This window comes from Oreochromis niloticus, linkage group LG8 (genome assembly GCF_001858045.2).
Source record: "Oreochromis niloticus isolate F11D_XX linkage group LG8, O_niloticus_UMD_NMBU, whole genome shotgun sequence".
NCBI lineage: Eukaryota > Metazoa > Chordata > Actinopteri > Cichliformes > Cichlidae > Oreochromis > Oreochromis niloticus.
In genome coordinates, this window is record NC_031973.2 from 21,960,318 (window position 1) to 21,986,141 (window position 25,824).

At 40.0% G+C, this 25,824-nt stretch overlaps 2 protein-coding genes and 1 long non-coding RNA gene across 11 annotated transcripts in view; 1 reads left to right on the forward strand and 2 right to left on the reverse strand.

Annotated features, from left to right (window-relative positions):
* The window catches only part of LOC102078455 (uncharacterized), a 40,475-nt gene extending 30,500 nt beyond the window's left edge, over positions 1 to 9,975 (reverse strand). Inside the window, exons 1-2 of the long non-coding RNA XR_265735.4 lie at positions 9,847 to 9,975; positions 8,182 to 8,368 (exon numbers count right to left, since the gene is read on the reverse strand). This is a non-coding gene — a long non-coding RNA (uncharacterized LOC102078455). The remainder of the gene's footprint in view (positions 1 to 8,181; positions 8,369 to 9,846) is intronic.
* arhgap22b (Rho GTPase activating protein 22b) overlaps positions 1 to 19,280 on the forward strand; it is a 36,454-nt gene extending 17,174 nt beyond the window's left edge. For 3 of the 5 annotated variants that reach the window (XM_003438547.5, XM_025909602.1, XM_025909603.1), the window contains 7 exons: positions 8,221 to 8,349; positions 10,616 to 10,823; positions 10,928 to 11,060; positions 11,138 to 11,211; positions 11,300 to 11,421; positions 11,551 to 12,562; positions 13,709 to 19,280. In XM_003438547.5, the coding sequence (XP_003438595.2) occupies positions 8,221 to 8,349; positions 10,616 to 10,823; positions 10,928 to 11,060; positions 11,138 to 11,211; positions 11,300 to 11,421; positions 11,551 to 12,562; positions 13,709 to 13,931 (1,901 nt within the window). In that variant the 3' untranslated portion in view covers positions 13,932 to 19,280. Of the gene's footprint in view, positions 1 to 2,018; positions 2,618 to 8,220; positions 8,350 to 10,101; positions 10,282 to 10,615; positions 10,824 to 10,927; positions 11,061 to 11,137; positions 11,212 to 11,299; positions 11,422 to 11,550; positions 12,563 to 13,708 lie in introns of those variants that run through there. The other 2 variants (XM_005448078.4, XM_019362794.2) reach the window with 2 other exon arrangements.
* Positions 19,281 to 20,194: 914 nt separating this feature from the next.
* Positions 20,195 to 25,824, reverse strand: part of mapk8b (mitogen-activated protein kinase 8b) — a 29,651-nt gene continuing 24,021 nt past the window's right edge. For 3 of the 5 annotated variants that reach the window (XM_025909604.1, XM_003438546.5, XM_019362799.2), the window contains 3 exons: positions 25,226 to 25,289; positions 23,519 to 23,596; positions 20,195 to 23,051 (listed from right to left, as the gene is read on the reverse strand). In XM_025909604.1, coding sequence (XP_025765389.1) covers positions 22,852 to 23,051; positions 23,519 to 23,596; positions 25,226 to 25,289 — 342 coding nt within the window. In that variant the 3' untranslated portion in view covers positions 20,195 to 22,851. Of the gene's footprint in view, positions 23,120 to 23,518; positions 23,597 to 25,225; positions 25,290 to 25,824 lie in introns of all 5 variants that reach the window. The other 2 variants (XM_025909606.1, XM_025909605.1) reach the window with 2 other exon arrangements.

Genomic DNA, 25,824 nt, shown 5'->3' on the forward strand with positions numbered 1-25,824 from the left:
CCACCACCCGGAGAGCGTGTGTAGTTTGTCCATTGTAACGGAAATTCTCCGCAGACAAGTCTATGTGGTCACAAAAACCAAGGAAGCATGTGGTCCGCACGGACCCTCATCGCCCGATGACAAAATTTACATAACTCAGACCCTCTAATGGATTTGCAAATATAGAACGTATAATCATCAAAGAAAACCCTAATGCTAGCCCTACCTCTAATTCCAGGCAAGCAGATTTTTTGTTGAGCTGGAAATCAGGGAACAAAGAAAACAATCACCCCAGAATATGAGGTTAGAGTATGGGTAGGGTTAGCATCAACACCTATGATGATTTACAGTTCAGAGGGTTAAATGGGAAGGGTTAAAAAGCTTGTTTCAGATAGAGGATGGGGTGAGGGGCTGTATTATTGCCCAATATGTAATAAAGATGAACTGAATCAAACATATTTTATGGTCAAATTATCGTCAGTATCCATAGTTTTTCAGTTTTTATGATTTGTACACAAACAGATTTGCATGAATCTCTATGTTCCCTCACATTTGGTTCTCCTTTTATTTCTGGCTGCAAAACGAATCATTTGTATGTAAAGGTTTAAAAGTGAACCATTTTGAACTACATCTGTTTGCAACAGGCAGTCATGAGCAGCAGTGCAACTTGGTGTAAAACCCACAGGCACTACAGCTGTTTGGGACTTCTGCCCTGGTAACCCCTCAATATGAGGTCAGACCAGAAATGAAGGTGGGGATTTTTCTATCAGTGCTGATAAATCAGCGCCCGGCTTTCCTTCACTTTCAGCACTCTTTTGTCTGCTGTAATAGTAGCCTTGTCTTTCTAGGGAGCCCAGAGACCTTGGCTTTTCATCTGGGTCATGTCATTGACTGATAGACTCTGCTTTGGCAAGACTACGTTTGTGTGTGTGTGTGTGTGTGTGTGTCTGGCCGCAGAGTAAATCTACTGGTCATTCTTTTTTTGTGGTGCTAAGTAGCCAACCGTATTGGAAAAGGTAGACACAAGGCAGATACTAGCAACACAATAACCCCCATGCAAGCAAGCAAGTGCTGCTGAATGGTTTTCAGTGTTTGACAAATGTGAAACATCAAAGTCATAACCAGCCTGCATTTATCCTGCATCTCTGCAGACAGCCCTCTCTTAAATGTCACTTGAGTGAAAGCAGAAAAAACACCAAATTCCTTTTGGCATTTCTCTGAAATAACACGAGTATTTCTGCATGCCTGCAATTAAAACTGAGCTTCTATTATGTTTCTTTTTTTTTTTTTTAAATCAGTGTGTACTCGAGACAAAGCTAGCAGCGCACCCAAACAAAGCCGATTCAACAGTCATGTGCCTGAGTCTGAATTGAGCTTGTCTTAAAGCCTGCAGGCATGAGGGAAATAAGCAAATAAGTAGATATCTTAAATTATTCTTTTTTAACATAACGGCTGGCTCGGGGATATTAGCCCTCTATTCTGGCGGTGCGGCGCAATGATAAGCCACCTGGACAAGAGCACACGCAATTACAGCTGTGCAAATGTGATAGCTTCTGCCAATTCATTACTGTGGACTAGTTACTCACACAGTACATCACCCATGGATGAATAATACACACACAGACACACACACACAGGATTTTTGTGTGTTTGAAAAGCCATTTTGCCTCATATGGCAACCCTTAATTTCTGACTGCAAGTAAAGAAGCACACAGTTCTCTTTACACTTTGACCTTTGTAACATTAACGCAGCTACATGTTGGGTCCCATGTTGATTCTCTCTATGACTTTAAATGAGTCAGATGCATGTAAGATGCATCACATTAACAGTATTTTATAGCAGCGGGTATGAAAAATATGCTTGTGTTTTCTTTTTTGCTTCTTTTCTGTCAACAGAATACATGGTCGCATATATGCTGGTTAGAGGAAAGAGATCGACACGTGGGGTTAAACTGCTCAAGAGACATTTTAGAGGACAGAATAACACATCTTCCTGAAGTTTTCTGAAATTGTAACCAGCTTCAGAAACTTCTAGAATAGTTTATAAAAGCGATATTTATCAGTAACATATTTTTTGTTCTGTCTCATTTAAGGAAGAATCTGTCTCACAGAGCCTGATAGGAACTGCCCCGTTTCTCTTTGTATATGTGTGTGTGTATGTGTGTGTGTGTGTGTGTGTGTACGGGTTTGTTTGACAAAGACTGGAGGACAGCCCATCTCCCAGATACTGCACACTCAGAAAGAGAGAGAGAGAGACTTGTTACACTCCTCCTCAGGGATTTGCTTCTCCCCAGGGGGGCTGAGGGAACGGACCTGCTGCCCACACTGCTGAATGCGAGAGACAGGAAGAGAGGAGTGAATGGCAGGGCAGAATAAACGAGTGAGGAGTAAGAGGCTGGGGTCATTTGACGGGGTTTAGTTTCCGCTGGCATCGAGCATGCCTCGCTGGCAGGTTCTGGCCATCGGTGCTACCTGCGTACTGATCTGCTTCCAAACGGACTCGGTGGTGGCGGAGGAGCCACTCCTTCGAGCTCTAGCTTTAGGCCGGAGGCAGCGCCTGCCCCAGCCCGCGCCGCTCACTCAGCCATGGGGCCGGTCTGCTGTAAACCGGACAGACTGAAGAAACAACATCTCCAAGGTAACGGGAAACAGATGCTGGAGATTTTTTACAAGTGTAGTCGACAGTGAGGTGGAGCGCCCGAGAAGCTTTGAGACTGTCAGATTTACAGCATGTTTAGAACTTTTATTTATGGAGCTTTTTTTCACAGATTTAACGTGACCGCTCTGTCCTCCTGCCCCACAAAGAACACTTTTAATGGATGGTGTTTTTTCAAAATTTCTATGCCTTAACAAGCACAACTTATATGAAAAGCTTTGCTGCAAAATGCCTTTTACTTCTCCAAAATATGTGAATACAAAAGAGAATGTAATGCTGACTACTTTGCAGAAAAACATTGAGCTGGCTAATTCCTGTCTAACAACTTTTCTTCTAGTTTAATCCACTCATATTTTCACACTGCAGTATACTGACTTGCTGAACTTCTTCCCTTCTGTTTTAGGTGAAGTGGTTTTATACCCTTATGAGCAAATTAATGTCTCTTGGCAGTTACTTGCATGACTGAGAGGTCACTTGCACACAGCTACTGGTAAATTACAGCTGTGTTTGGAGATTACAATAGTTCTACATTGTGGTTACAAGGGTATGTGTGTCTTCGGTTGTGGTTAGCACTGCTACAGTCTGTAATAGATTGTCAAACTATAGATATCTATAGATAGAAAGCCTATGGGCATTTGAGCCACTCATTTTGGACTACACATTTTGAAGGTTTAATGTTAGTGTTTTGGTTGCTGTCATGCAGATTTCATGGAGCCAGAAGCTTATATGGAAGAAAGAGTGGAGTGCTAATTCCAGGTAGCTTTGTGGAAAAGTTATTTTAAAAATTCAACCCCCTGTAAAGTTCTTATGAAGCAGGAAACCATCCACAAGCTGTAAACATGCTTGTTAATGCTCAAAAGTTAGGCATTCTAACGGGAGCGTCTGTTGGGAGTTACTTGCTTTCTGGTGCCTCAAGTGGCCACTAGAGGACGTGCAGTCTTTCAGGAACTTCATTTTTAAGTTTCAGAGGCTGCCACTTGGTCATACCACTATTTGATCTCGTAGCCATGACTCACTGTATAGTTGGTACAATGTATCAGGAATCTATTTTTATTGTTTTTATTGTTTCCCTTTCTCGGTCGCTCACTCGTTTACCAAGTTTCTTCCTCTTTCACATCATAATGTTATAGGCAGCTCAGAAGTCACCAGTTCACAGATACAATCATCAGTCATATCATTAATAAAGGACTAAACTGTAATTTGTGGTCAGAAATGTGTTCAACTGTGTACACATTTCTGTTTAGATGTGGAGAGGTTTTCACCAGCCCCCATATACAGTCCTCTCAGGTCTACAGTATTAATGTTCTTTGACAGCTCTTTGGTCGTGACCATGATGATGGAGAGGATGGAAAGAAAGAAACTGATTCAGTTCCACAGGCGTGCTTTGTACACACAACAAGTCGAGATCAGGAGTATCTGTAATTGACTGATTGACTGATTGATTTTAATGGGAGCCAGAATTCTAGCTGGGTTGGAGAGGATAAAATGATAAAATTTACGCAGTGAGATTTAAATAAATTTAGAACTTTTACATCCATCCATTCTCTTATCCTATTGAGGGTTGGGGGGTGGGGGTGGAGTCTATCCCAGGGCGAGAAGCAGGGTACACCTGGGACAGGTCGCCAGTCTGTCACAGGGCTGAAACATAGACACAAAAAGGGCAATTGAGAGTTACCAATTAACCTAACCCCACTAAGTGCATGTCTTTGGGAGGAAGCTGGAGTACCCGGAAAGACCCCATGCACACAGCTCCATATGTCCATTCTGGGAGTAGAGTAACTTCAGAGTAACTAGAGTAACTAACTAACAGAGTAACTTTATATGATTTTCCTTTAAAAAAACAAAAACTTGACCTGCTTATCTTACACCAACCCTTTATGCAGTTCCTTAGTTCATCCACTATCTGAAACAAGCTGCTCATGCTCTTTAACCCCTCCCTCTTCCCCCTCATTCTTCTGATTGTCCAGTTTCTGGAAGCTTACTGAGGAGCAGTATCCAGATTTATAAGCTTTACTGTTTATATTTTGCAGGTGTGTTGCGGCTGAATCAGATGATGACACAAGTATATTACTTGTATTTCTTATTATTTGAAAACCTTTAATGCAAACATACTGAAACGTGTTTTGCTTGTTTGCTGTAACAAATAATAAGAGTATTACTTTTCCTGTCAATTAATTACATTTCAAATGATTTTTACATGATAGGTAATTGATACATTTTTTAAGCAAATTCATAGATGGGGATGCCAGCAAAATAATTTCAATTTTGTTTAATAAGAAAACAGACAACCAGTCTACAGGATAAAAATATAAGTGACATAAATATACTTAGGATCAGAAAGTAATGCACTACCTCAACTGAGAGCCGGTATCTCAACCTATTGTGACAGTTTACTAAGTTCAAACAGTGACTTCAGCTAGGAGAGCTCTTGTTTATACTCCTGTCCTCCTCCACTCATCCTTTCCACTCCTTATCTTTTATTCCACAGTGTCTATGAGCTTTGTGACATTTAAATAGTGAAGCAGGATTTCTCCAGGGTGTATCTTCAATGGAATATACGCAGGCACTCCTAACACTGCAGCTTTACGCATGTGCTCTGCAAACGTTTAACCTCTTTGCAGGCTCAAATGTCAACTTCTGTCTGATGCCTGTGTGGAGCAACCAAAATCAAATTCATTGCAGGGAGCTGAAGAGGAAAACCCAGTCAGACGACTGTCTGTGTAAACCCTGCAGTAAACGTTATCTTAACTGGCTCCAAATAGGATCTTTGTGTTGCTGGTGAATCCAGGCTTGGATGTTCCCATTTAAGTGGCTCTGTGTGTGCATGTGTTGTACTGTAAAGGAGGTGTTGGATGTGTCGCAGCACTTTAACGTCCAAACCTCTTCTCTACATTTTTATCACCCCTCTTCTCCTGTGGACTTATTTAGGACTCATGCTACTATCACACTACATATATTGCTCATTAATACAAGCAAGCTTGACAGTGAGTCTATTTCCTCACAGTATTCCCAGACAGTGGAGCATTTGTGATGACACGCCGCTGTGTATTGTTGATCATGGTAGTGTGAGTTTGAAAAGCTGGGTGACAATGGCACTTAGCTTTATAGCACCACTGTTTATATTTGGTTTCCCTTCTCACAACTAAATGACTGTAACAACAGTGACTGTGACTGTGCACCCACAGCCAATCACCCACATCTAACCCTAATGCCCAAGTGCTGCTGAAGATCACACCAGATCACATTTCACACATTTGAAAAACAAAAATAAGATGTCTGGTATTCTTATATCAACCTGACATCGCTCACTGTGACTCACACCGAGTTTACAGTGTGATGTGATTATTCTTCCCCACATGTTTTCAGGCAGCTATGAGCTTTGCTAATGTTTTACATCCCTCACTTCTTCTCTGGACCACAGTGTGGGTCACAGTGCAAAAGTACAAGCACCCAATAGGACAGCTCTGCCATCTAGTGGTAAGAAACCTACATTTCTAAAGCACAGTGATTTTTCAACCTGGTTTATCCAAACGAAACAAGTTTAATACACAAAATTAAAAAATTGACATTTGCTGCTGTCAGAAATATTATAAAATATCTTTGATAAAATAAGATAATTTTCACTTTGAATTCACTAATGTTCCATCTAAATGTCTCATCTAGGGAGGGAAAAGAAAATCTGCTACCTTGTTCATCTTTAAAGAATTTTTTAAACCTTTAAAAAATGTTGATATTTGAGCCTAAATTAAGACCTTCAATTTCAATTAAAAAAGGAGTTTTCAAGAGATTGAGGGAGGGGTGCTTTTAGAGGTTTGCATCATTTTTGAGGGGTTATTTCAAAATGTCATTATGTTATTTATTTTTTTAATTGTTTAGAAGTTGGATGTGTGTGTGTGTGTGTGAGGGGGGGTATCTTCAGGTGTCTTTGTCTGTAAAATGTTCAGTTTGATGAATAAACTATACATTTAGATATCAATACCCTACCAGCAAAATTGTGGTTTCTCCAGGCCTTCAAATCAGCTCTCGTTCTGTGTTGTTACATCATGAGGCCATATTCACAGAGTCACCGTACCAAAACTTATAACTATATACCTTTTCTAGATAATGGGATTTTAAAAAGCCCTTAAAAATGAAAAAAAAAATAAAAAAAATAAAAAAAATAATGTAAATATCCAGCTCTTAGTCCAAAAGCACCTTTGGGATGTTTAGGACATTCACTCGACTAGCAGAGGAATTACCTTTCATTTGTACTGTTATTCACAAAACCATTACCATTCTGCCTCTGAGATACCCCAAGCAACATCGATAGATACTCTTTTAGCCAAAGACGCTAGTCTCAAAAGCACTATGTCAAGGATCTGCAATACACTAGCCAATATAAATCCTCAGCTCCCAAGTAGGCTTTGAATACAGTTCTAGAACAAGAAACAAGAAACTGTATCTCTACTTTTAAGATTAGGCTTGAAACTTTCCTTTTTTGCTAAAGCTTATTGTTCGTGCTGGATCAGGTGACCCTGAATCCTACCTTAGTTATGCTGCAATAGGTGTAGACTGCTGGGGGATTCCCATGATGCATCCTATGAGTATTTCTTCCTCAGTTACATTTATCACCCACTATGTGTTAATAGACCTCTCTACACTGAATCACACTTGTTATCAATCTCTGGCTCTCGTCCACAGCATGTCTTTTATCCCGTCTTCCTTCTCTATCCCCAACCGGTCGCAGCAGATGGCCCCGCCCCTCCCTGAGCCTGGTTCTGCCGGAGGTTTCTTCCTGTTAAAAGGGAGTTTTTCCTTCCCACTGTCGCCAAAGTTTTTTACAGGGTTGTTCCCTGTATGTGTTATTGTAGGGTCTACCTTACAATATAAAGCGCCTTGAGGCGACTGTTGTTGTGATTTGGAGCTGTATAAATAAAACTGAACTGAAAATTGAATTGAACTGAATCCACCTTACCAAACCAAAACATTTACCCCAGCATTTAGCCCACTCAAGTCCAGTGCAAACGTATGTTTTCAGTTTAAATGTATTATTTTGGTATCAAACATGCATAACATAGAGACCTAATAAGAGTTCAAAACCTCTTCACCTTAAGGTAAAGAAGATCAAATTCACTTATGTGTAACTAGTAAACAATGCTCTCTGCGCAATCTGCTGCTTCCAACGTAATCCAAATAATCATTTCCCCTTTATCAGATCTGTGAGGTTTTTGGTTTATTATTTATCATGTTACATGTTTATGATATCTGAAATACTTACTTGTTAATTCTTAACAGTAATGGTTTGTTTTAAATGTTTTTTCTGTTAGAGTTCGTCTTCTCAACAAATTATTATCATGCAGGATCATATTATTATTCAACTGCTAGGATACTTCAGAGAAAGTCCTGAGCAGTTTGACATTTATTTCAAGGTTAATTTATGAGGCAGTTTCCTATAAAGACAAAAAAACAAACAAATAACCAAAAATAAAACCCATCTAGTAGCATCACACTGCAGACCACAAGTTTGATTCCACGACAAAGCCCTATTTCATCTCTGTTGTACTCACTTGTACGCTTCTTTTTCCTTTCCTTGTGCGTCCCTGCAGGCGGAACAGGAGAGAAGGATCGGGCACCCATCAGCCATGAATCCTTCCTGCTCATGGCAAACTCCCAGAGCGATATGGACGACTGGGTCAAGGCCATACGGCGGGTCATCTGGGCACCATTTGGAGGAGGTAAAGCCAAACCTTTGAACTGAAACACAAAAAAACATATTAGGCCACCAATCAGTAGCAGCTAAAAATCCATATTTCTCTGAGGAAAATATACAAACATAAAAGCCAAGCTAACACTGCTTTTGTTCATCATCTTTGTGTAAAAGAAAGCAAGATATATTATTCATATTCCTGTGCCAGCAATAATTCAAGGCGTGCCTTCCAGTGCAGGAGATTTCCTCTCTGCCTTATAAGCTCAATACATCGCCCAAAATATTTGAAACTGGCTCTTGCTGCTGGAATAGAAAAGACTGCAGTCCACATCTCTGCTCTGTCTTTAATGTTTAGGTAACATGCTCTCCAACCCCAACTCTGTCTCATTTCTTTAGCCTGCAGGTAATTCTCACCCTGTCTGCTCGGGATGTCTAACTAGTGTAACGCGACATAAGGCCAGAAATATAACCAGGCCTGTCTGATTATGATGTGGGGCATAAGGAGCAGCTGAGCAGGAAGGTGTTGGGTTACAAAGCAGCTCTATATTAACAGGGGGACAAATGTAGAATAACACATAAATAATATACTGTATGATATCATTAATCTAATTTTAATTCTTGTCTTTAGTAAAGCATGTTTAAGAGCTGCTGGCAACTAGCAGACCTATTCTTTATGAAAATGAGTCATTTATCTTTGTTTATTCCCTTATTCAATTTTAGCAAATAAAAACACATAAAAAAAGAAGTTCTGTAAGCTTGGCTGATGGAAAATAAGGGAATGTATAAATGAAGACCTGGCTGACCAATAAAAGCCTATGACAAGCATGACTAGCTTAAATGTCCACACAAGTAACACAAATAATAGACGTTTATAAATAGCTAGCATAAGCCTCAATTAGCACCCCCTCAATTTGGATAACAGAAGAAAATAGATGGATAGGTTTTATACTTGGTGCATGAAGAAATAAAAGTAAAGAGTCCTGGGTCATCTTTCCAGTCACACTAATGTTTATCGTTTTGGACGATGACAGCATTTCTCACTATCTGAACTTTTTTAACACCTGCAAAAGATTGGAAAAATAGTAATTCATTTTAATCTGGTATTAAATATGTGCTAGTTTTTTGTCTATGCTAGGTTTTTAAAAATGCTAGCACTTTGTGCTAGCAACTGATAAAATTCTAACAGCATTTTTGTCCAGGTTTTGTTAACTTTTGTTAAATGCTATCTTTTTGTGCTGCTAGGACAAAAAGCTAGCATGTTTCTTTCTAGATTTTCGACCATTGAAAAGATGGCAAAAAATGCTAGCTTTTGTGTAGGTTTTCGAAAGGAAAAAAAACTAAGGCACCTTTAAAAAGCTTTAAAACGAGATAGAAAAAAAATTTGTGAAAAAGAAACAATAGAATGAATATATAATAATATATTTTTGCGCATTAGCTTAGCTTATCATTAGCTTATATCCCTAGAATTTTAACTTTCCCCTCAACATTCATACTAAATGCATAGTGAAAGTCAATACACTGACACCTCTGTTCAGAGTGAATCCCCTGACGGGCTGGGTGGTATTTCCAGCCTCCCTCTCCAGTTCACAGGCAAAATGTGTCAGTCTGCTGCCTCTGTGTCCAGAATAGATCTGTGCCAAATCATAGACCCTTCCTTAACAGCAGCACTGCAGTCACAGCAGATCCCATGCAGCATGTCTCTGCTTCCTCAGCTGCTCTTTCCAAGCTTCTCTGTCATTTTCCTCAACTTGGCTTGTTTCTGCTGAAGTCTGTGGGATAAATGAAAAATTAATTACCAGCTACAAGAGTCAAATGCCTGAACAGGAATGGATGAACATGGTGAAATGTGGGCTGGGGAGGTATGACAAACGCTTTCTGCAACTGTGCAGCTCCTGTTCTTTCAATTACTACCATTACTGCAAGCTAACATCCAGCTGTGACTGCTGCAGCCAAACAACAGGTAATAACCCGCGGTTATTAGGATGTATACAATTAAGCATGTTTAGATATTTAAGTTAGCATAAAATTGCATATTTATTCTGGGCACTTTTTTTGCTCTGTTCATGTTAGGTGTCACTTTTTATTTATTTATTAATTATCTTTGTGATCATATGAAGGCTACAAATAACCACAAAGATGCTGTTCCAGAAACATGCTGTCAGATTCAATTTTCACACAGAATAAATGTACATATTTTCTTCACTTGCTCCACAATATAAAAACCAACTACGGCCTCGTGCCTTCAGAAAGCCAGCAAAGCCCTGACATGTTATGTTTCTTCCATCTGTCAACAGGGATATTTGGCCAGCGTCTAGAGGACACAGTGCAGTACGAGAAGAAGTTTGGCCCCCGCCTTGCACCCCTGCTGGTTGAGCAGTGTGTGGACTTTATCAGAGAGAGGGGTCTGGATGAGGAAGGTCTCTTTCGAATGCCAGGACAGGCCAACCTGGTCAGGGAGCTGCAGGAGGCCTTCGACTGTGGGGACAAGCCCCTGTTTGACAGGTGGGCGAGAGGGTGAAATGGGAAAATTCACTTTGCCAAAGACTTTTATGATCATCACTGATTTGAATTCTACTGAATCATCTTTCTTTCTGACTCGCTTGCAGTAACACAGACGTCCACACAGTGGCATCCTTGCTGAAGTTGTACCTGCGAGAGCTGCCCGAACCAGTTATCCCCTTCTCCAAATATGAAGACTTTCTAACCTGTGCGCAGCTTTTGGCCAAAGATGAGGAGGAGGTATGTGCTGTTTACCTTTGGTGTGTGGACTTTGAGTGTTACTGTGAGTAGAATAAGGATGATTTGTCTCATATCAGGGAGTCCAGGAGCTTGGAAAGCAAGTTAGCACTCTACCTCTACCGAACTACAACCTCCTCAAGTACATATGCAAGTGAGTGACGTCGTCTGTTAGGTTGAGAACTTAGCTTTTGTAGCCTAATATGTTTTTTACTCTAGTTTTTCACTATATCTCTCCTTAGATTCCTTGATGAGGTCCAGTCCCACTGTAATGAGAACAAGATGAGTGTCCAGAACCTTGCCACAGTATTTGGACCTAACATCCTTAGACCGAAGATGGAGGACCCAGTCACAATCATGGAAGGTACAGACAAAACAATGACAATCAAATAAGGTTCTGTTTTTCTGTAATTTATTTATTAAAAATGATAGTTTAGAATAAAACTAAAAAAAGTTATACCGACACCGGCTGAATGTGATTTGTATTGTCTAGGAACTTCTCTTGTCCAGCACCTGATGACAGTCCTGATCAGGGAACACAACCGTTTGTACTCAGGGAGGGAACAGGAGGGGCCAGCTCTACCCCAAACTGAGATCCCCATCCAAGGGCATCATCTCCAACACCGCAGCCTGGGAGCCTGGATCTCTGAAGAGGACCTTCAGAGTTGCCCCGTCTCCAACCCAGACCAAGATCTGCACAGCAGTGCCTCATCCCTGGATGCCAAGCTGTGCGCAGCTGTCAGTCCCACTCAGACCCCTAACCCAAACCCTGGACCAAAACTTGGGTCTTCATCGGGAAAGAGTGAGACGGTAATCAGTCCGAGTAAACAAGCCAAGACCATGCCTTCCTGGAAATATTCCTTCAAAAGCTCCTCAGCGCCTCGTTCCCAGCCGCAAGCTAAGCAAACCAGCAGCAGTGGCTCCGCAGCAGATACAACCAGTCTGTCGTCTGGTGGTGGAGGAGGTGGAAGCAGTGGCAACTGGCTTATGAACGGTTTGTCCTCCTTGAGGGGACACCGGCGCACATCTTCAGGTGAACGGTCCACCCGTGACCGTGACTCCACCGGCTCCTCCCAGAGGCTGTCCACGTATGACAACGTGACCTCCTCCTCTAGCATGGGGAGCGTTCCAAGTGTATCCAGCACACCGTGGTCCACGTCCTCCTGTGAAATATCTGTCCCAGACTCTGCAAGCGAGCCCCCGGTGCACCAGAACTGTGGAGGTGGGGTGGAAGGTGGAGAAAGCCACAGAGAGATTAACAAGGAAAGGGACGGAGGGATGACGACAGACGCGAGCTCCGAGCAGGACAGTTGCGAGGCCATGGAGCTGTGCAGCAGCAGCGCAGCCTGCAGTGAAAATGGAAACGTGGCCACGGCAGCCGGGGTGCCGTCCATTATCATGTCCGAAGATGGAGATGGGGAAAAACTAACACTGAGCAGCCTGGTAGAGGGACTGAAAGACGAGCTGAGAAAACAGAAGACTACATATGAGGCCAGGATCCAAAAGTAAGTCATTGATGCAGGATCTTTCAAACTTATAATAGTAGTGTCTGTCTTTTATATGGTAAATAGAAACACATTTGAATGAACTTTATGGCTTTGAATGTCAGGCTTTTATTTCATTACTGGAATTACTTCAATTACAACCTGCTGTGAGCCCTTTAAAGGGCATTAGTATTGCAATTCTTTACAGTTGGGGGAACACGTCAGGGAGAGACCGAATAAAGACTGAATAAATAAATATGAAATACATCCTGAGATGGAAAAAGTTCCCAAAATTCCAATAACCAATTTTTTATACTAAAATCAAATAGCCTGGTTAAAATACACATATGCTCAGTTTGTAACACACCAATTTAAGTGTGTTAACACTTAAAATGTTGTTACCTGTAACACTGAAAATGAACTGGTATTTTCAAAAACCTTTCCCTTTTTGCAACTAAAGCCTGTCATGGAAATAAATGGCATGTTTTTTAAGACATACACAGAGGTGCTTTAAGCAACAAACAAAATGTTAAAGCTGTAAATCATTGGGCTGGAAGCAGCATATTTATATACCTGTGCCCATGCATCATTGTTTGGTCTATAATTTTAGTCTGTTGTTAGGTGGTTGCATGGCAACATGATGACATCATAATATATATAATTAAAGCTGGATATAAAGGAGACTTTATCGTTGCAAAATTAAAGTTATACAATGCTCTTATAAGGCATTAGAGCATAAATGCTGCAAATGGGTCATTATAGCCCTTGGTAGGTGTTGGCTAGGCAACGTGATGATGTTATTATCTGCTATAGATAAGAACCTTCAGGGGTCTAAGCTGTACCTGTGTGCCAGTTTTGGTAGCTCAGCTCCAGATAGTGTTGGAAATGTTTGCAGAAAACTGATAGAGATTATGTGTATTATGTAAGTAAGACATATATATATATATGTAGAGAGAGAGATGGCTAACAGTGGTTCTTGCAGGGCAGATTTGTTTTATTTCCTCCAATGGCAAGAATATCACATTAGTATTAATCTGGGCACACGGGTCAGACAAAAAGTTGGAAAGGTAGGAAGTTGTTTGAAATGTGCTTTACTGGGTGGTTCAGCCAAACAGAAAAAAGGCAAATGTCTGTGACCTTTTCTGTGTGTATTGTGCTTCCACACAGATTGGAAGAGTCTAGTGCTGCTCTGTGTGCCCAGATGGAGCGTTTGGAACAGGAGATGGAGCAGGAGAGGAAGAAGCAGCGCATGCTGGAGATAAAACTCAGAAACTCTGAGCGGGCACGGGAGGATGCGGAGAATCGCAACCGCCTCTTGGAAAAGGAAATGGAGGATTTTTTTGCCACGCTGGGCGATCTGGCCCTCGGTGCAAGGACTAGTGACCTTTGATACACGGCCTCTCATCTGTCTCGGGGTGGGAGGGGCATTTTGTGGTATGGGTCCTAACTCAAAATAAGACTGAAAATAGAAAATAAAGAAAACCTACTTGTGCACATTCAGGAAAAGCTCAATAGAAGCGTAGAGATGACACAGAAAATTCTGAAGGAAGTAAACTTTGACTGTTTTCCTTCTGAGGATCATCTCTACTAAACAGCAAGTGGTCCTGATTTTGTTACGCATGCTTCAAACTCATTTTAAAAGATGGCACTTCTGTGATTACTGCGGAGGTCTGTCTTACAAAGGGAGTTCAGGTGCCTGGATATGAATGGTGGAACATAATGTAACATTTTATGAAGTGGAGAGCACTGACTTCTTTAACCACTACTTTAAAAGGACAATAACTGAATGGATTTTGTGTTAAAAGTGTGCAACTTAAGACAGTGGACTGCTGTTTATCTGTATGGGATCTTAAAGCAATAGCTTCACATTTTGGGAAATACAGTTATTTGCTGTCTTGCAGAGAGTTAGATGAGAAGTATGAAACCAATTTCATGCCTGTATGTCAAAGAAGGTGCTAAAGCTAGTAGCCATTTAGCCTAGCTTAGGGGCACAAACACAAGGCTCTGGAACCACTGGTAAAGAGACATTTTTTTAAAGAATTTTTTTTAAGCTATTAGGCTATTGATTATAAAATGCAAAAGCCTACTGGAATTATGAACACAGCTTCATGGTGATTGTTTCAAAGTAGGCGTGAACATGCTAATAGGTAGCTAAGAGATAGATAGCTAATATCTTAAAGATATTTTCTTACACTTCACAGTTATTCTGCTTTGTTGATGATTTTAAAAAAGGGAAAGTAATTAGTTTTTATTAGATCAGTTACAGTTAACTACAATAAAAATGTCATTTTAGTAATAAAAATTTAAAACCAACAAAGAATCATTAATAGACAAAAGCTATTATGCATAGTATGGTAAAAGACTTTAATTTACACCTGTTAGTAATAAGTCATTTTACACGTAACAAGCGGTGTTTCCTTCATCATACACCTCAAAAAGCATTTTGGCCCCATACATAGATTTTTTGGTCAGAAATTGCTAGAAATGGCTCATTTGATAAAGGTAGCTCACCAATTAGCCTAGCGTAACACAGGTTAAAATGGTAGCTTAGTACTGCTTATATATAAAAACTTCACTGACACTTGCAAAGCTAATTGATTAGCATATATAATTTCATTTTCTGGGCACTTAAAAAACTAAAATATTAAGAAAATATTAGGTTGTGGTTTTCATGCTAACCAGAGGTAGCTATGTCTAGCTTTAATATGCATAATGGTATTGGACTTTTTAGCTAAAACTTGGCAAGAAAGCAAATAAACTTCCCAAAATGTCAAACAGTGTCTTATACTGCAGGGTCAGTTTAGGCTGTAGAGGAAGCTAGCAAACGCTTTTCTGTTTCAGAATTTGAAAATGTTAGTTTCTAAAAAAGAAATGTAACTTTTACAAATTGACCCTTTTTAAATATCATTTTAATCTTTTAAACACCAGACACTGAAATTATACTAGGTGGGTGCTGGCCAAAATCCCATTCATGTACTGTATAGCTTCAAATCTGGGCAAATGAAAGTTTTTGAGTAGCTTATAACTTCTAATTACGAGTATTATGTACTATTTGGGTAAAATGACTCCTTAACTACAGTGGTAGCTTTAGCAGGTTCAATTTGTATATTGCAACACAAAGCCAGGTTTAAGAAAACTACTCTTTCCAAACAGTTTCTTTTCAGAGGGGGAAAAAAAAGCAAACGCATTAACAGATGGGACTTCTGCCATAGCTCTTCTTTGTCCTCAGGCCCTTCCAGTGCCTCTCGTCACCATCGACATGGTTCCCAAACTCATTTGATGGCGAAGCCTCGATCTTTGGTTCGCTCTGATCCTCACTGATGTCAACATACCTTTAATGTACAGATAATATAACAGGGACAATTCTTTTCAGCTTAGCACACGGGATATGTGCCTCAGTACATGAAGGCCATTTACAGTACACAGTAAAATACCAAAGCTAGACCGCCTCAGCTGTTCGCTCACGAGAGATCAGAATGGCCTGCCTGGAAGCCACGTTGATTTTGGCACATGAAGCTGAACACTGCCCTCAAAGAAACAATGGAGTTTCCTGGTTGTGCCTTCAGGGAAGCGTTTTGAACTAGGAAAAATGTAGTGTTGCTTGCTTGTCCACAGATGTGGTGCATATACTTCTCCATAATACATGGCTTTTTTAAAAGACATATGGAACAAACTGCTGATGCTGATGAGTCCCTCGAAGGTGCCAATTCTTGTGAAAGTGAATTGTGAATTGAATGGAAGTTTTGCATTAAGAATGTATCTTTATAGTGAATGTAATGTGTTGTTGATCAAGCCAGCCCGATAGAAAATTGTTAACAATAGAGAAAGTATCAAACTCACTGTAACACTCAAATGTCTGCTCCCAAGATGAGTGAGTACTACTGAGTTTTGTGAGAATCTTCAGCATCTTACCGTTAATCAGAACATCGAGAGGTGTAACTAGTAGTAGTCAATCCCCGAAGGGCCCCTTAGGCAGTACAGTTATATGTGAAAGCGTGCTTTTGGTTGGGCAATGTGACCATTTTTTAAAGAGCTAAAAGACAGTGTTGTTATATTGACTTCATTTGCACATGTACACGCAGAACACGATGGTCTAACTCGCTGATTCCAACAGCCTTTTATTTTTCTCTTATGTATGTCTCATGACCAAGGTTAAATGTTTGTTATTGCTCTGCTGATCATCTATGGTGCTTATTTATTATGGATTTCCACTATTGTAACAAATGGCCATGTATGGAAATAAAAGTGACAAGGATCACACACGGGACGGTGATGAACCTGACCTACTGGAGTTTGTGATCGGAAAACCTCAATGAGATAAACATCTACATATTGTAGCCGTTAGTAAATGTTTCTCAGTAAATCTGGTGGTAAAATTGTAAAATTGGTTTGGACTACTTCAAGTACCAACTTTGGTTTCGTACCGGGATGTAAAAAATACTTTTTAATGCTATAAAGTTGGTTGTGTTAATATAGTAAGAGGATTAACTTGATTATGGGGTCAGTCTCAAGTGGCCCCTAGAGGAACTGCTGTTTTTGGCAGTCCCCTGTCAGCTCCTGAGGGTATCTTTCTTTTTTTTTGACCAAGAATGTTAGCGTTACAGGTGATAACTTAGCACTCCACCTTCTGTTCAAATATGGCCACTTTTGGCCGCAGAATCAAAATGGGTGTGGTCAAATCCTGACACTGGCCTCCAATGTTATATACAGTCTAAAGCAGCGGTCCCCACCACGGGGTGGTTTATGTCCGACGATATTTTCACGGACCGGCCTTTAAGGTGTCGCGGACAAATACAACAAAATAAAACCAGTAACGGTACCAAAAAAAAGAGGATTTATTCATAACACACAGGAAAAGACCCAGCGAAACTGAGTTAATGATAAAAATGATTTAAAAAATAACGATAAAAACCCTGAAAACCATAAATTTCACACCCGAGCTTCAACTCTCGCGGCCCGGGGATTGGGGACTGCTGGTCTAAAGTTTTAGCCCAAATAGCAGATACTGGCTAATAATCAATCCAATACTGGCACACCTCACAATCCTGTAATACTTAAACTTTGAATGATAGAATAAGCACAACACAGTAAGCATATTTTGATCTCACAGAGATATTAAAGAAGTGGACCTAGTGATGCTAACTGCCATTCTTTCAGACTGGCAACATAAAACAACTGCACGGTTACAAAAAGTAGAGTTTTCACTTTTTACCAAGTTTTTTAGTGGATTTATGATGGCTGATGATCCCATTCAGAGTAAAACGGTCCAGGAAGATAAGTCTTAAGATTCAGCTACTTTGGAATAGATAAGATGCCAGGATGTAGACGTGCATGGTGTTTTTAGGTTCTCATTCAGACCCAGCTCTTTGTCGATGCCTAGCTTCTTATTCAAATACGGTCACTTTGGTTCACAATAAATAAACAAAAAACAAAAGAAGATGGCAACTGCAAAAAATACTAGTCACTGATAGTTGACTTTTTTTGTTCTGTTTCCACAACTGACTGTTCACATCCTTGTTTCAGGTCATTTGGTCTATGGCAGTTCCTTCCCAATAACATCACTCAGGCCATTAAAAAAATCAAACAAGCCATGAGTGGTTGATGACCAAGCTATAGTCATGAGTCTCATCCTAGTAAGTATACAGTAAAACTAAATCTGAATTTGGCCATCAGTGCATTTACATTGGTCATCACTTGTTACTCTTAACTGTACCTGCAAAATATCACAAATAACGAAAACACACACACACATACACATCAATACTTGTCCTTAGCTGATGCTTATATCATAACTGACCCAAACTGATTGTCTCAACAGAAGCTACATTTTAATTGACAGGGTTTCATGAATGTTTGACATGTGCGGTGATGTTTAAGGACAACTACATGAATAATTTTTTATTATTATTGTCGTTACTGTTATTATGCTGCTTCACAGTTTGCTGGTCCTAAAAGATACTTTATGTAATTACCCCCTGCAAATCTTAAATAAACCTTGCACCACCAGGGGGCAGTATTTTACCAGGTGGTATGTTGAAATGTTTGTATTTTTTTTTTTTAGCCCAAGACCACTTTCCGTATCACCCTTTTCCAGGCGAAATGTGTCTTTAATGACTTTTACAGTTAAATAAAGATTACACTGAATATACATATTCTGTTGATAGTTTTAGATACTTCTGGGAGGATTTAAATGCAGGGATTTAAAGCGAGTACCCTTAAGAACTGCATCTGTCTTTATTCACAGACATAGACATACAATGAATGAATCAACGTGTATTTGTTTTATTTGCAGTATATTTTATTTTTTTCATTTTTTTTTTCATTTTTGAGTTTTTAAGAGGTGGCATCATCAGATCCCAATGCATGTATTCTAGTAGTGCACTTCTTTGTGGGTTGCGTTTTTTTGGGTGTCGCAGATCCAGGAAATCTTAAAACTACTTGCATGGCTGGATTCACTAGCAAACATTACAAACCAGCACCATACATATAATGAATTCTCGTAGGTATTGACTCATTTTTTGTGTGTGTTTCTTAACAATATTATTCTAACCATGTCCCCAAATCAAAAATCTGTCACCCATATGTGAGTCAAAGAACTTTCGGTCTCTGCATCAAACTCCAGGTGAAAGATTTTGTTTGTTTCTTTGTTTTTTGACGGGTAAAGACCAAATACGTAACATTTTGACTATAAACAAGTCACAGAAATAAAAACTGATCTTATTCATTAAAAAAAAAAAAATCAAAAAAAAAAAATCAAAAGTAAATCAAAACATGGATTGACAGTACCAAACATTTTCTTTACCTTCAGGAGACAGCTAACAAAGGCTAGGCCCATCACATACTACTCGCACAGTTTGCTGAAGGTATTGCACATTTAGTTCAAAAACAAAAAGAAAACAACAACAAAAAAAAATATACATATAACAATTCTCTTACTTCTAGGTGAAGTATACATAATGTACAAAACTAGAAGTCTGTTGAAACCGACAAATAGTACACTTTCAAATAAATAAATAATGGAATCTGTTATTCACATGTCTTCGATAGCTAATTCTGCAGGCGACTATATGCAAGAACGGGCAGAAATTCAGCGTGAGGTAGTTCATCAAAGCTGACTTGAATCAGAATGAAAGTGGTTGAGAGATGTAATAATGACAAAAACAACAACAACCTAAGAAGAAGAATACTCCAATTATTGGTTCCTACTGATGGGCTAAGAAAATTAAGAGCACTTTACAGAACGTCATCTTTCTTTTCAGCTAATATGACAATTTGATGCATACTACTGCTTCTCTCCATTAACTGTGTCATCTAAAAAAGCAATTTTTAGTTTACAACATTTAGCTAGAAACTAAATGACTGCAGGTTGATTCTTTGTGCTGTATGGGTGAAGAGCCACAGCTGCTAATGCTGTACTTTGTCCTTAAACTTGCAATCTTTTTAATAGCCACGAGTCGGCTATTAAAAATAAAGCTCGGAGAAACAGCACTCTGCTCTGACCTCAGTAAACACTTTCCTGTTTTTAGGTAGATGTCATCACAGAGACTGCGTCCATCTTTTATACTTTTGTACAGTGTAGCTCAGTGTTAAAGCTAACATTTGCCTCTTGACACACCAGATATTAAGCTAACACCAGGCTGCCATTTTGGATGCTAACTGTCCTGTAGCTCACTGATAGAGCCAGCTTTTGCTTTGTAATGTAAAATATTAACAACTGTGCAGCTAAGTGATAGCCATGTTTGTCTACTGATATATGAAATACTATTGGCTGTGTAGCTAAATGACACCAGCAAAGCTAGTAACATAACATGTGTATTAAAAAAAAACAACCCAAACATACAGTTGTTTCGCTAATAAATTACATGCTAGCTCAGGAAAGAAAACATGCCACCCTTTGGGAAAATCTGTACTGAATAAAAATCTGTTTTATGTTTGTCTGTTGATCTGATAAGTTTGGATCAGATAGGCTTTTGGACAGCTAGTTGGCTTATGTAATATGGTTAGCTTGGGACTCTATTAGCGAGCATTAGCCATCACAAACTGGTGCAATATTAGGCGTTTACATTAATCTTACTACAGATAATTTTAATATTTGAGAAATCATGCCGTTAATAAATGGTTAAATATCTGGCAGACAAGTTGCCTGAGTGGAGTTACAGCGTATGCTACAGTCTAAAGATAACGTCACCACCAAAACAACAGGATGCAGACGGTGTTGTCTTTCACAATTTGACAATCCTAGCACTGTAGCATTTGCTCCTCTGCTGTCAGCATCCACGAACCACGTGAGAGCGCATCACATATTATGCAAACATTTGTAGGCAGGCAGATTTGCCGCAGGAAATAAGCTAATATGGCTAGCTCATTCAACATGGCAAGGACATTTCTTTCAGTTAATACCACAAGTGTTATGTGCGCTATGGCTGTGGCTGCATGGCTCTGCCTTTTTTCTACTATAGTGTCAATCTGCCGTTCCAATATTAAACTTTATCTAAAGCTTTTTAAAATACTAACATGAATTCAGTTGCAGAGTTTGCTCATATAGCTTGATCCAGCACTTCCTCTTTCTGTCCATCAGTCAACAAATTAAATGAACTACTTAAAGAAAATTACATGTATAAAAATTGTCATTATTCTATATGTTGGTTGCTGTCACTGCAAAGAAACACTTCTTTTTACTTTGATGAAAGACCTTGGTAAAACTGCCTCTTCTTCTGAAATGACTCCAACAAATGCATAAGCACCTCAATGCATACGTCACCACCACCCTCTCCTGCAAGACACCGCAGTCTCTTGCTCAACAGTCCAAAACCAAAACAAGTAGAAAAATATACACAACACGCTCGTGAGAACTACGACCTCCCCTCGCACGTCACCGCTCTGACATGGAAACTACTGTTGTTATCCAGAAGCTGACGGATAAAACGCTCCCTCCTACACGCACTCAGGAATGAATGACAAACAGGCACTTTTCCTTTCAACACAAAAATCATATACACTCAAAACAGGACGCTATTATTGCATACAGTAAGAAAAAATTTGTTTCTTTTGACTCTGGTTTTTGTGCTGCTAGTTTATATATAGATATAGTTAGTTTGATCCATAGTTGCAGGCAAGTCTAGTTCGCAAAGTGTTCGCTGATTTTTACGAAAATTGAAAACAAAAACGCATAACTATAAGGGGATCTGGGAGTAAGGAGGCACACACCTTTTACACCTAACCGCTGTCGCTCCGAGATGCCAAATATCAACACGTTCGCATGCGTTCTCGAATATCACGTCGCCCTACTTGACCGAAACACATTCCACTTACGCCATCGCCAACTTGAAACTACTCTACGTCTTACAAAAACCTCCCGAAGCACGATGAAGAACATTCTGAAGTCCCGAATTGATACTGAAACTATTCCGCATATCCACGTCCAACGTGTTGCACAGCCGGCTGCAGATAAGAGGTACTTTAAAAGCACTTAAAAATAATACAGAAGACAGTCATTGAGAGGATATCCTCCAGGACCTAACTGTGCCATTACCAATCCTGTAGTAAGAGTAGAAGGTAAAAAAAAACAAAAAAACAAAAATCAATCACATGGGGAGAAAATGTCAGCATTTTTTAAATGATGGGAAAAATATGTTGATTATAAAGCTTTCGTTAAAGTTAAAATTTACAATGAATGTAGTAGTGATTCAAAAGAGTTCAAATAAAAGGATATACATATGATCTAATATCCACATTATGGGAGAGAGAATAGAAACGGGGGGAGAACTAAGACAAAGTTTGTCAATTAAATTAGGTTTTCAATGGCTCACTGCAAACTTGTATCGAAGAATAAAACTACATCTACAATAAAATCTGTACAAACTCAATCTACATGTATATGGCAAATTGTAAAAGCAGTAGCTTAACAAGTGGGAAAAAAAAATCACATTGAAACATTTTACAGATATTTCTTTAAATTTTCACTGTTGGCTCATACAAACCGGAATATAGTGAAATGATAAAAATTCTCTGATCATCTCAGGTTTCTGAAAAAATTAAGAAATGCCACAATAAATTACAGCTAGGACTCAAATGAAAAGAAATCCTAATTATGTTTTTTTTTTAAAAAAGACTACAGCTTTCATTAAAAAAGAAAAAGATCTGTCCTTTCAGAAATGTTTCAAACAGCTAGCTAGTTAAAGCTACACTACTGAAGACGAGCACGGAGGGGAGGCAAACACAGCGGGTGGGTCGGGGGGCCGATGTCGGGCTGGTGGTCTTGGATGTGACCAGGTGGTGTGGCCCAGCCCAGAACCAGGTGTAGGCGATAGTCATCTGCAGCAGCCCATGGGGCCGGAGGCCGTAGCAGCAGCAGCAGCGGCGGCGGCGGGGCCGACTGTCTCCAGGCTGCTGTCGGTGTCGGTCAGGGTTGGGTCGGTGGACATTGAGGAGACATCGTTGGCGGAGGTGGAGGAAGAAGTGGAGGGATGGTGCTGGTGGTGCTGCTGGGGGCTGCTGCTCACTGCTGCACCTGTGCTATGAGAAGCAGGGATGGGCCTGTGGTCAGTCACTGAACAGCATTGTGCTTTAGCAGCTGATCTAATAAAGACAAGAACGTGAAGGCTGGTTTTTACATTTGGCAAACCAAAGAGTGGATTCACTCTGAACCACACGCCGTATAAATGCCTGAAAGTATCCGGTTTATCTGCACGACTTTGAAGATTCACCGAAATAATAAATAAATGAACAAAAATGTGAGCGCGGGTCACGTCAGGACCAACGCTGCTCGCATCTGCTCCCATTAGAGCGATTACTGAAATGAAATCAAAGCGCTGCAAATGTTATCTGAAGGAAAGCATCTTTGTCTCAGCTACATTAACTATCACTTGCAATATAGTGCAGCAGCTGTGATCGTGCGCAGACGTCTTGTGCAATGCAAACATATTCACCTCTTCCATTACAAACGCATTCCTTCTCTCACATAACAAGTCCACCAACCTATGGACGCCGGCTGTCCCCTGATGACGCCATTCTTTGTCCTTTCTTCCCAGTCTAGGACTTCTTTATATATCAACTCTGTAACAAACACAATGAACACATTTATTCAGATCAGTTTAAAAACTGAAGGAAAAAAAAAAGGGTTTTTAGATGAGGTCATGCACAAATGTTTTTCTTCTTTTGGCAAAAAGCTTCAGATAAAAAAAATGGTAATAAATGAAGCCCAGTTTACACGGGAACATTTCACTCTAAGGAGACAGAAATGGGACAGTGTGTCTTCAAGCCATCTGTGTGTCACATTTACACTTTCAGGTGTGAACCTCCTGTTGTTATCACTGCTCTGCTAGGATGGAGGAGCTTAAAGATATTCAAAGGAACACTAACATGGAGAAAATGCCTCTTTTAATATTAAAAAAAAATCTCAAGTATTTTCAAAAACCTGAACCTAAAGCAGGGTGTTGAACTCCAGGCCTCGAGGGCCGGTGTCCTGCAGGTTTTAGATCTCCCCCTGGGTCAGCACACCTGAATCAAATGATTAGTTCATTACCAGGCCTCTGGAGAACTTCAAGACATGCTGAGGAGGTAATTTAGCCATTTAAATCAGCTGTGTTGGATCAAGGACACATCTAAAACCTGCAGGGACACCGGCCCTCGAGGCCTGGGGTTTGACACCTGTGACCAAAAGTGATGAGGTCACTGTTTTGCTTAATCTCATCATGTGACTGGACACAAGAAAAACAGCTACCCACTTTAGTTTTTAAGGCATTTGAATCATAAAATATGCATTTTAGTTTAAGGAAACATTGGTTCAACTTTAAACTTATTTTGCTTGTTTTTCAGTTTGTTTTGTTTCATAAAAACAGACGTGACTATATTTAAATGTAAGAGTCGTGCTAGCTAATGGAGCACTGACACTGTGTCCACCCATTCATCCTTAAGGCTTAACACCACTAAAATCAAATGTTTGTCATGAAGGATAAATTAGCTAGAGAGAACTGAACCTGTATGCATTAGATACATTTTACACGGTAGCCTGTGGGTTTTTCCTCACCAGTATAAAACAACTCTAGTATTTAGCACCTCAGCATACGCTTCATTTTGTGCCCACGAGGCTTCCAATCATCAGCCAGGAATCTGTATTTTTGTGAATGAATCCACAAGGCTTTATATTTACCATTTTCACATTAAAGGAACAGAGTAATAAAGACCAAGCAGGAAGGTGATGCAGGTTTGCACACCTTAGTATTTGTGACTAAAAACAGATGATGGAGATTGTACAGTAACCATGAAGAATGAACGAAAGTCCTGCACTAATGTGATTTAAAAGCTTAAGTTCATTTTGCAGACATAGACTACGAAAACAAAATATTAATCTGCATTTATACACCAATGAAAATTAGCCTTTCCCGTTTCTCTCTCTCTCTCTCTCCCAAGCCAGTAAACGTCTGATGTTCTGGCCGAGGGGAGCAGTGGGGGAAATATGCTGCTTTGGACACGGAGTTATTTTCAGCAGAAAATGAGGACTACGGATCTGACACTGGAGCATTTATGGTTTCTGACAGACTGTGCAGACGAAAACATGCGACTCCCTTCTAGAACAAAGATTAAATGTCCCACAGGCTGCGAAGCACAAAGCTAGACCAACCTTATGCATCACCCTGTAAACGGCTAAATACTTATGACAGGAGAGGAGAGGATCCTTCCTACCTTTCCATTCCTCCACTGTGTGCTCCCGCTCATCCAGCTGCTTGTCTGTGATCACCGGTGGTGGCTGGAGAGAAAAACAGAATGTGTCTTTTTACCAAATGGTCACTTTACTCATATCACATCCGCACAAATTATAGACTCAGACCATAGCTTAAACAGTTGGCCAGGTTGTCTTCTCCCTTTTCTAACTCTTTAACAGAGCAAAGAGAAGATACTGATGCTGCCTCTTTAAGAGACACAAACGCCGACACTAGTAACCTCTGATTTATGAGCGTTACCACACCAGAGGTCAAATTTACAGAAGTCATTCAATCTAAACACTACAGCAGGTGTATCAGGATGTCTCAAACTCAGTGAATCCTGAGTTGAAAAGTACTGGCGACTACAAGCGGTACCCCTCAGCCTCCTATTAGACACACCTATGGTATTACTACATCACCTTCTTCTTGTATTCACAAGGTTTTCATAAAACTTCATCTCTGATCATGAGGTCAAGGTCACTGAGATTCAAACCCATCTGACCCATCAGCCTTCTATGGCTAAAGGGTAAAAACCTGGGAGGATGAACAACTCCAGAAAAACCACAAACAAACAAACTC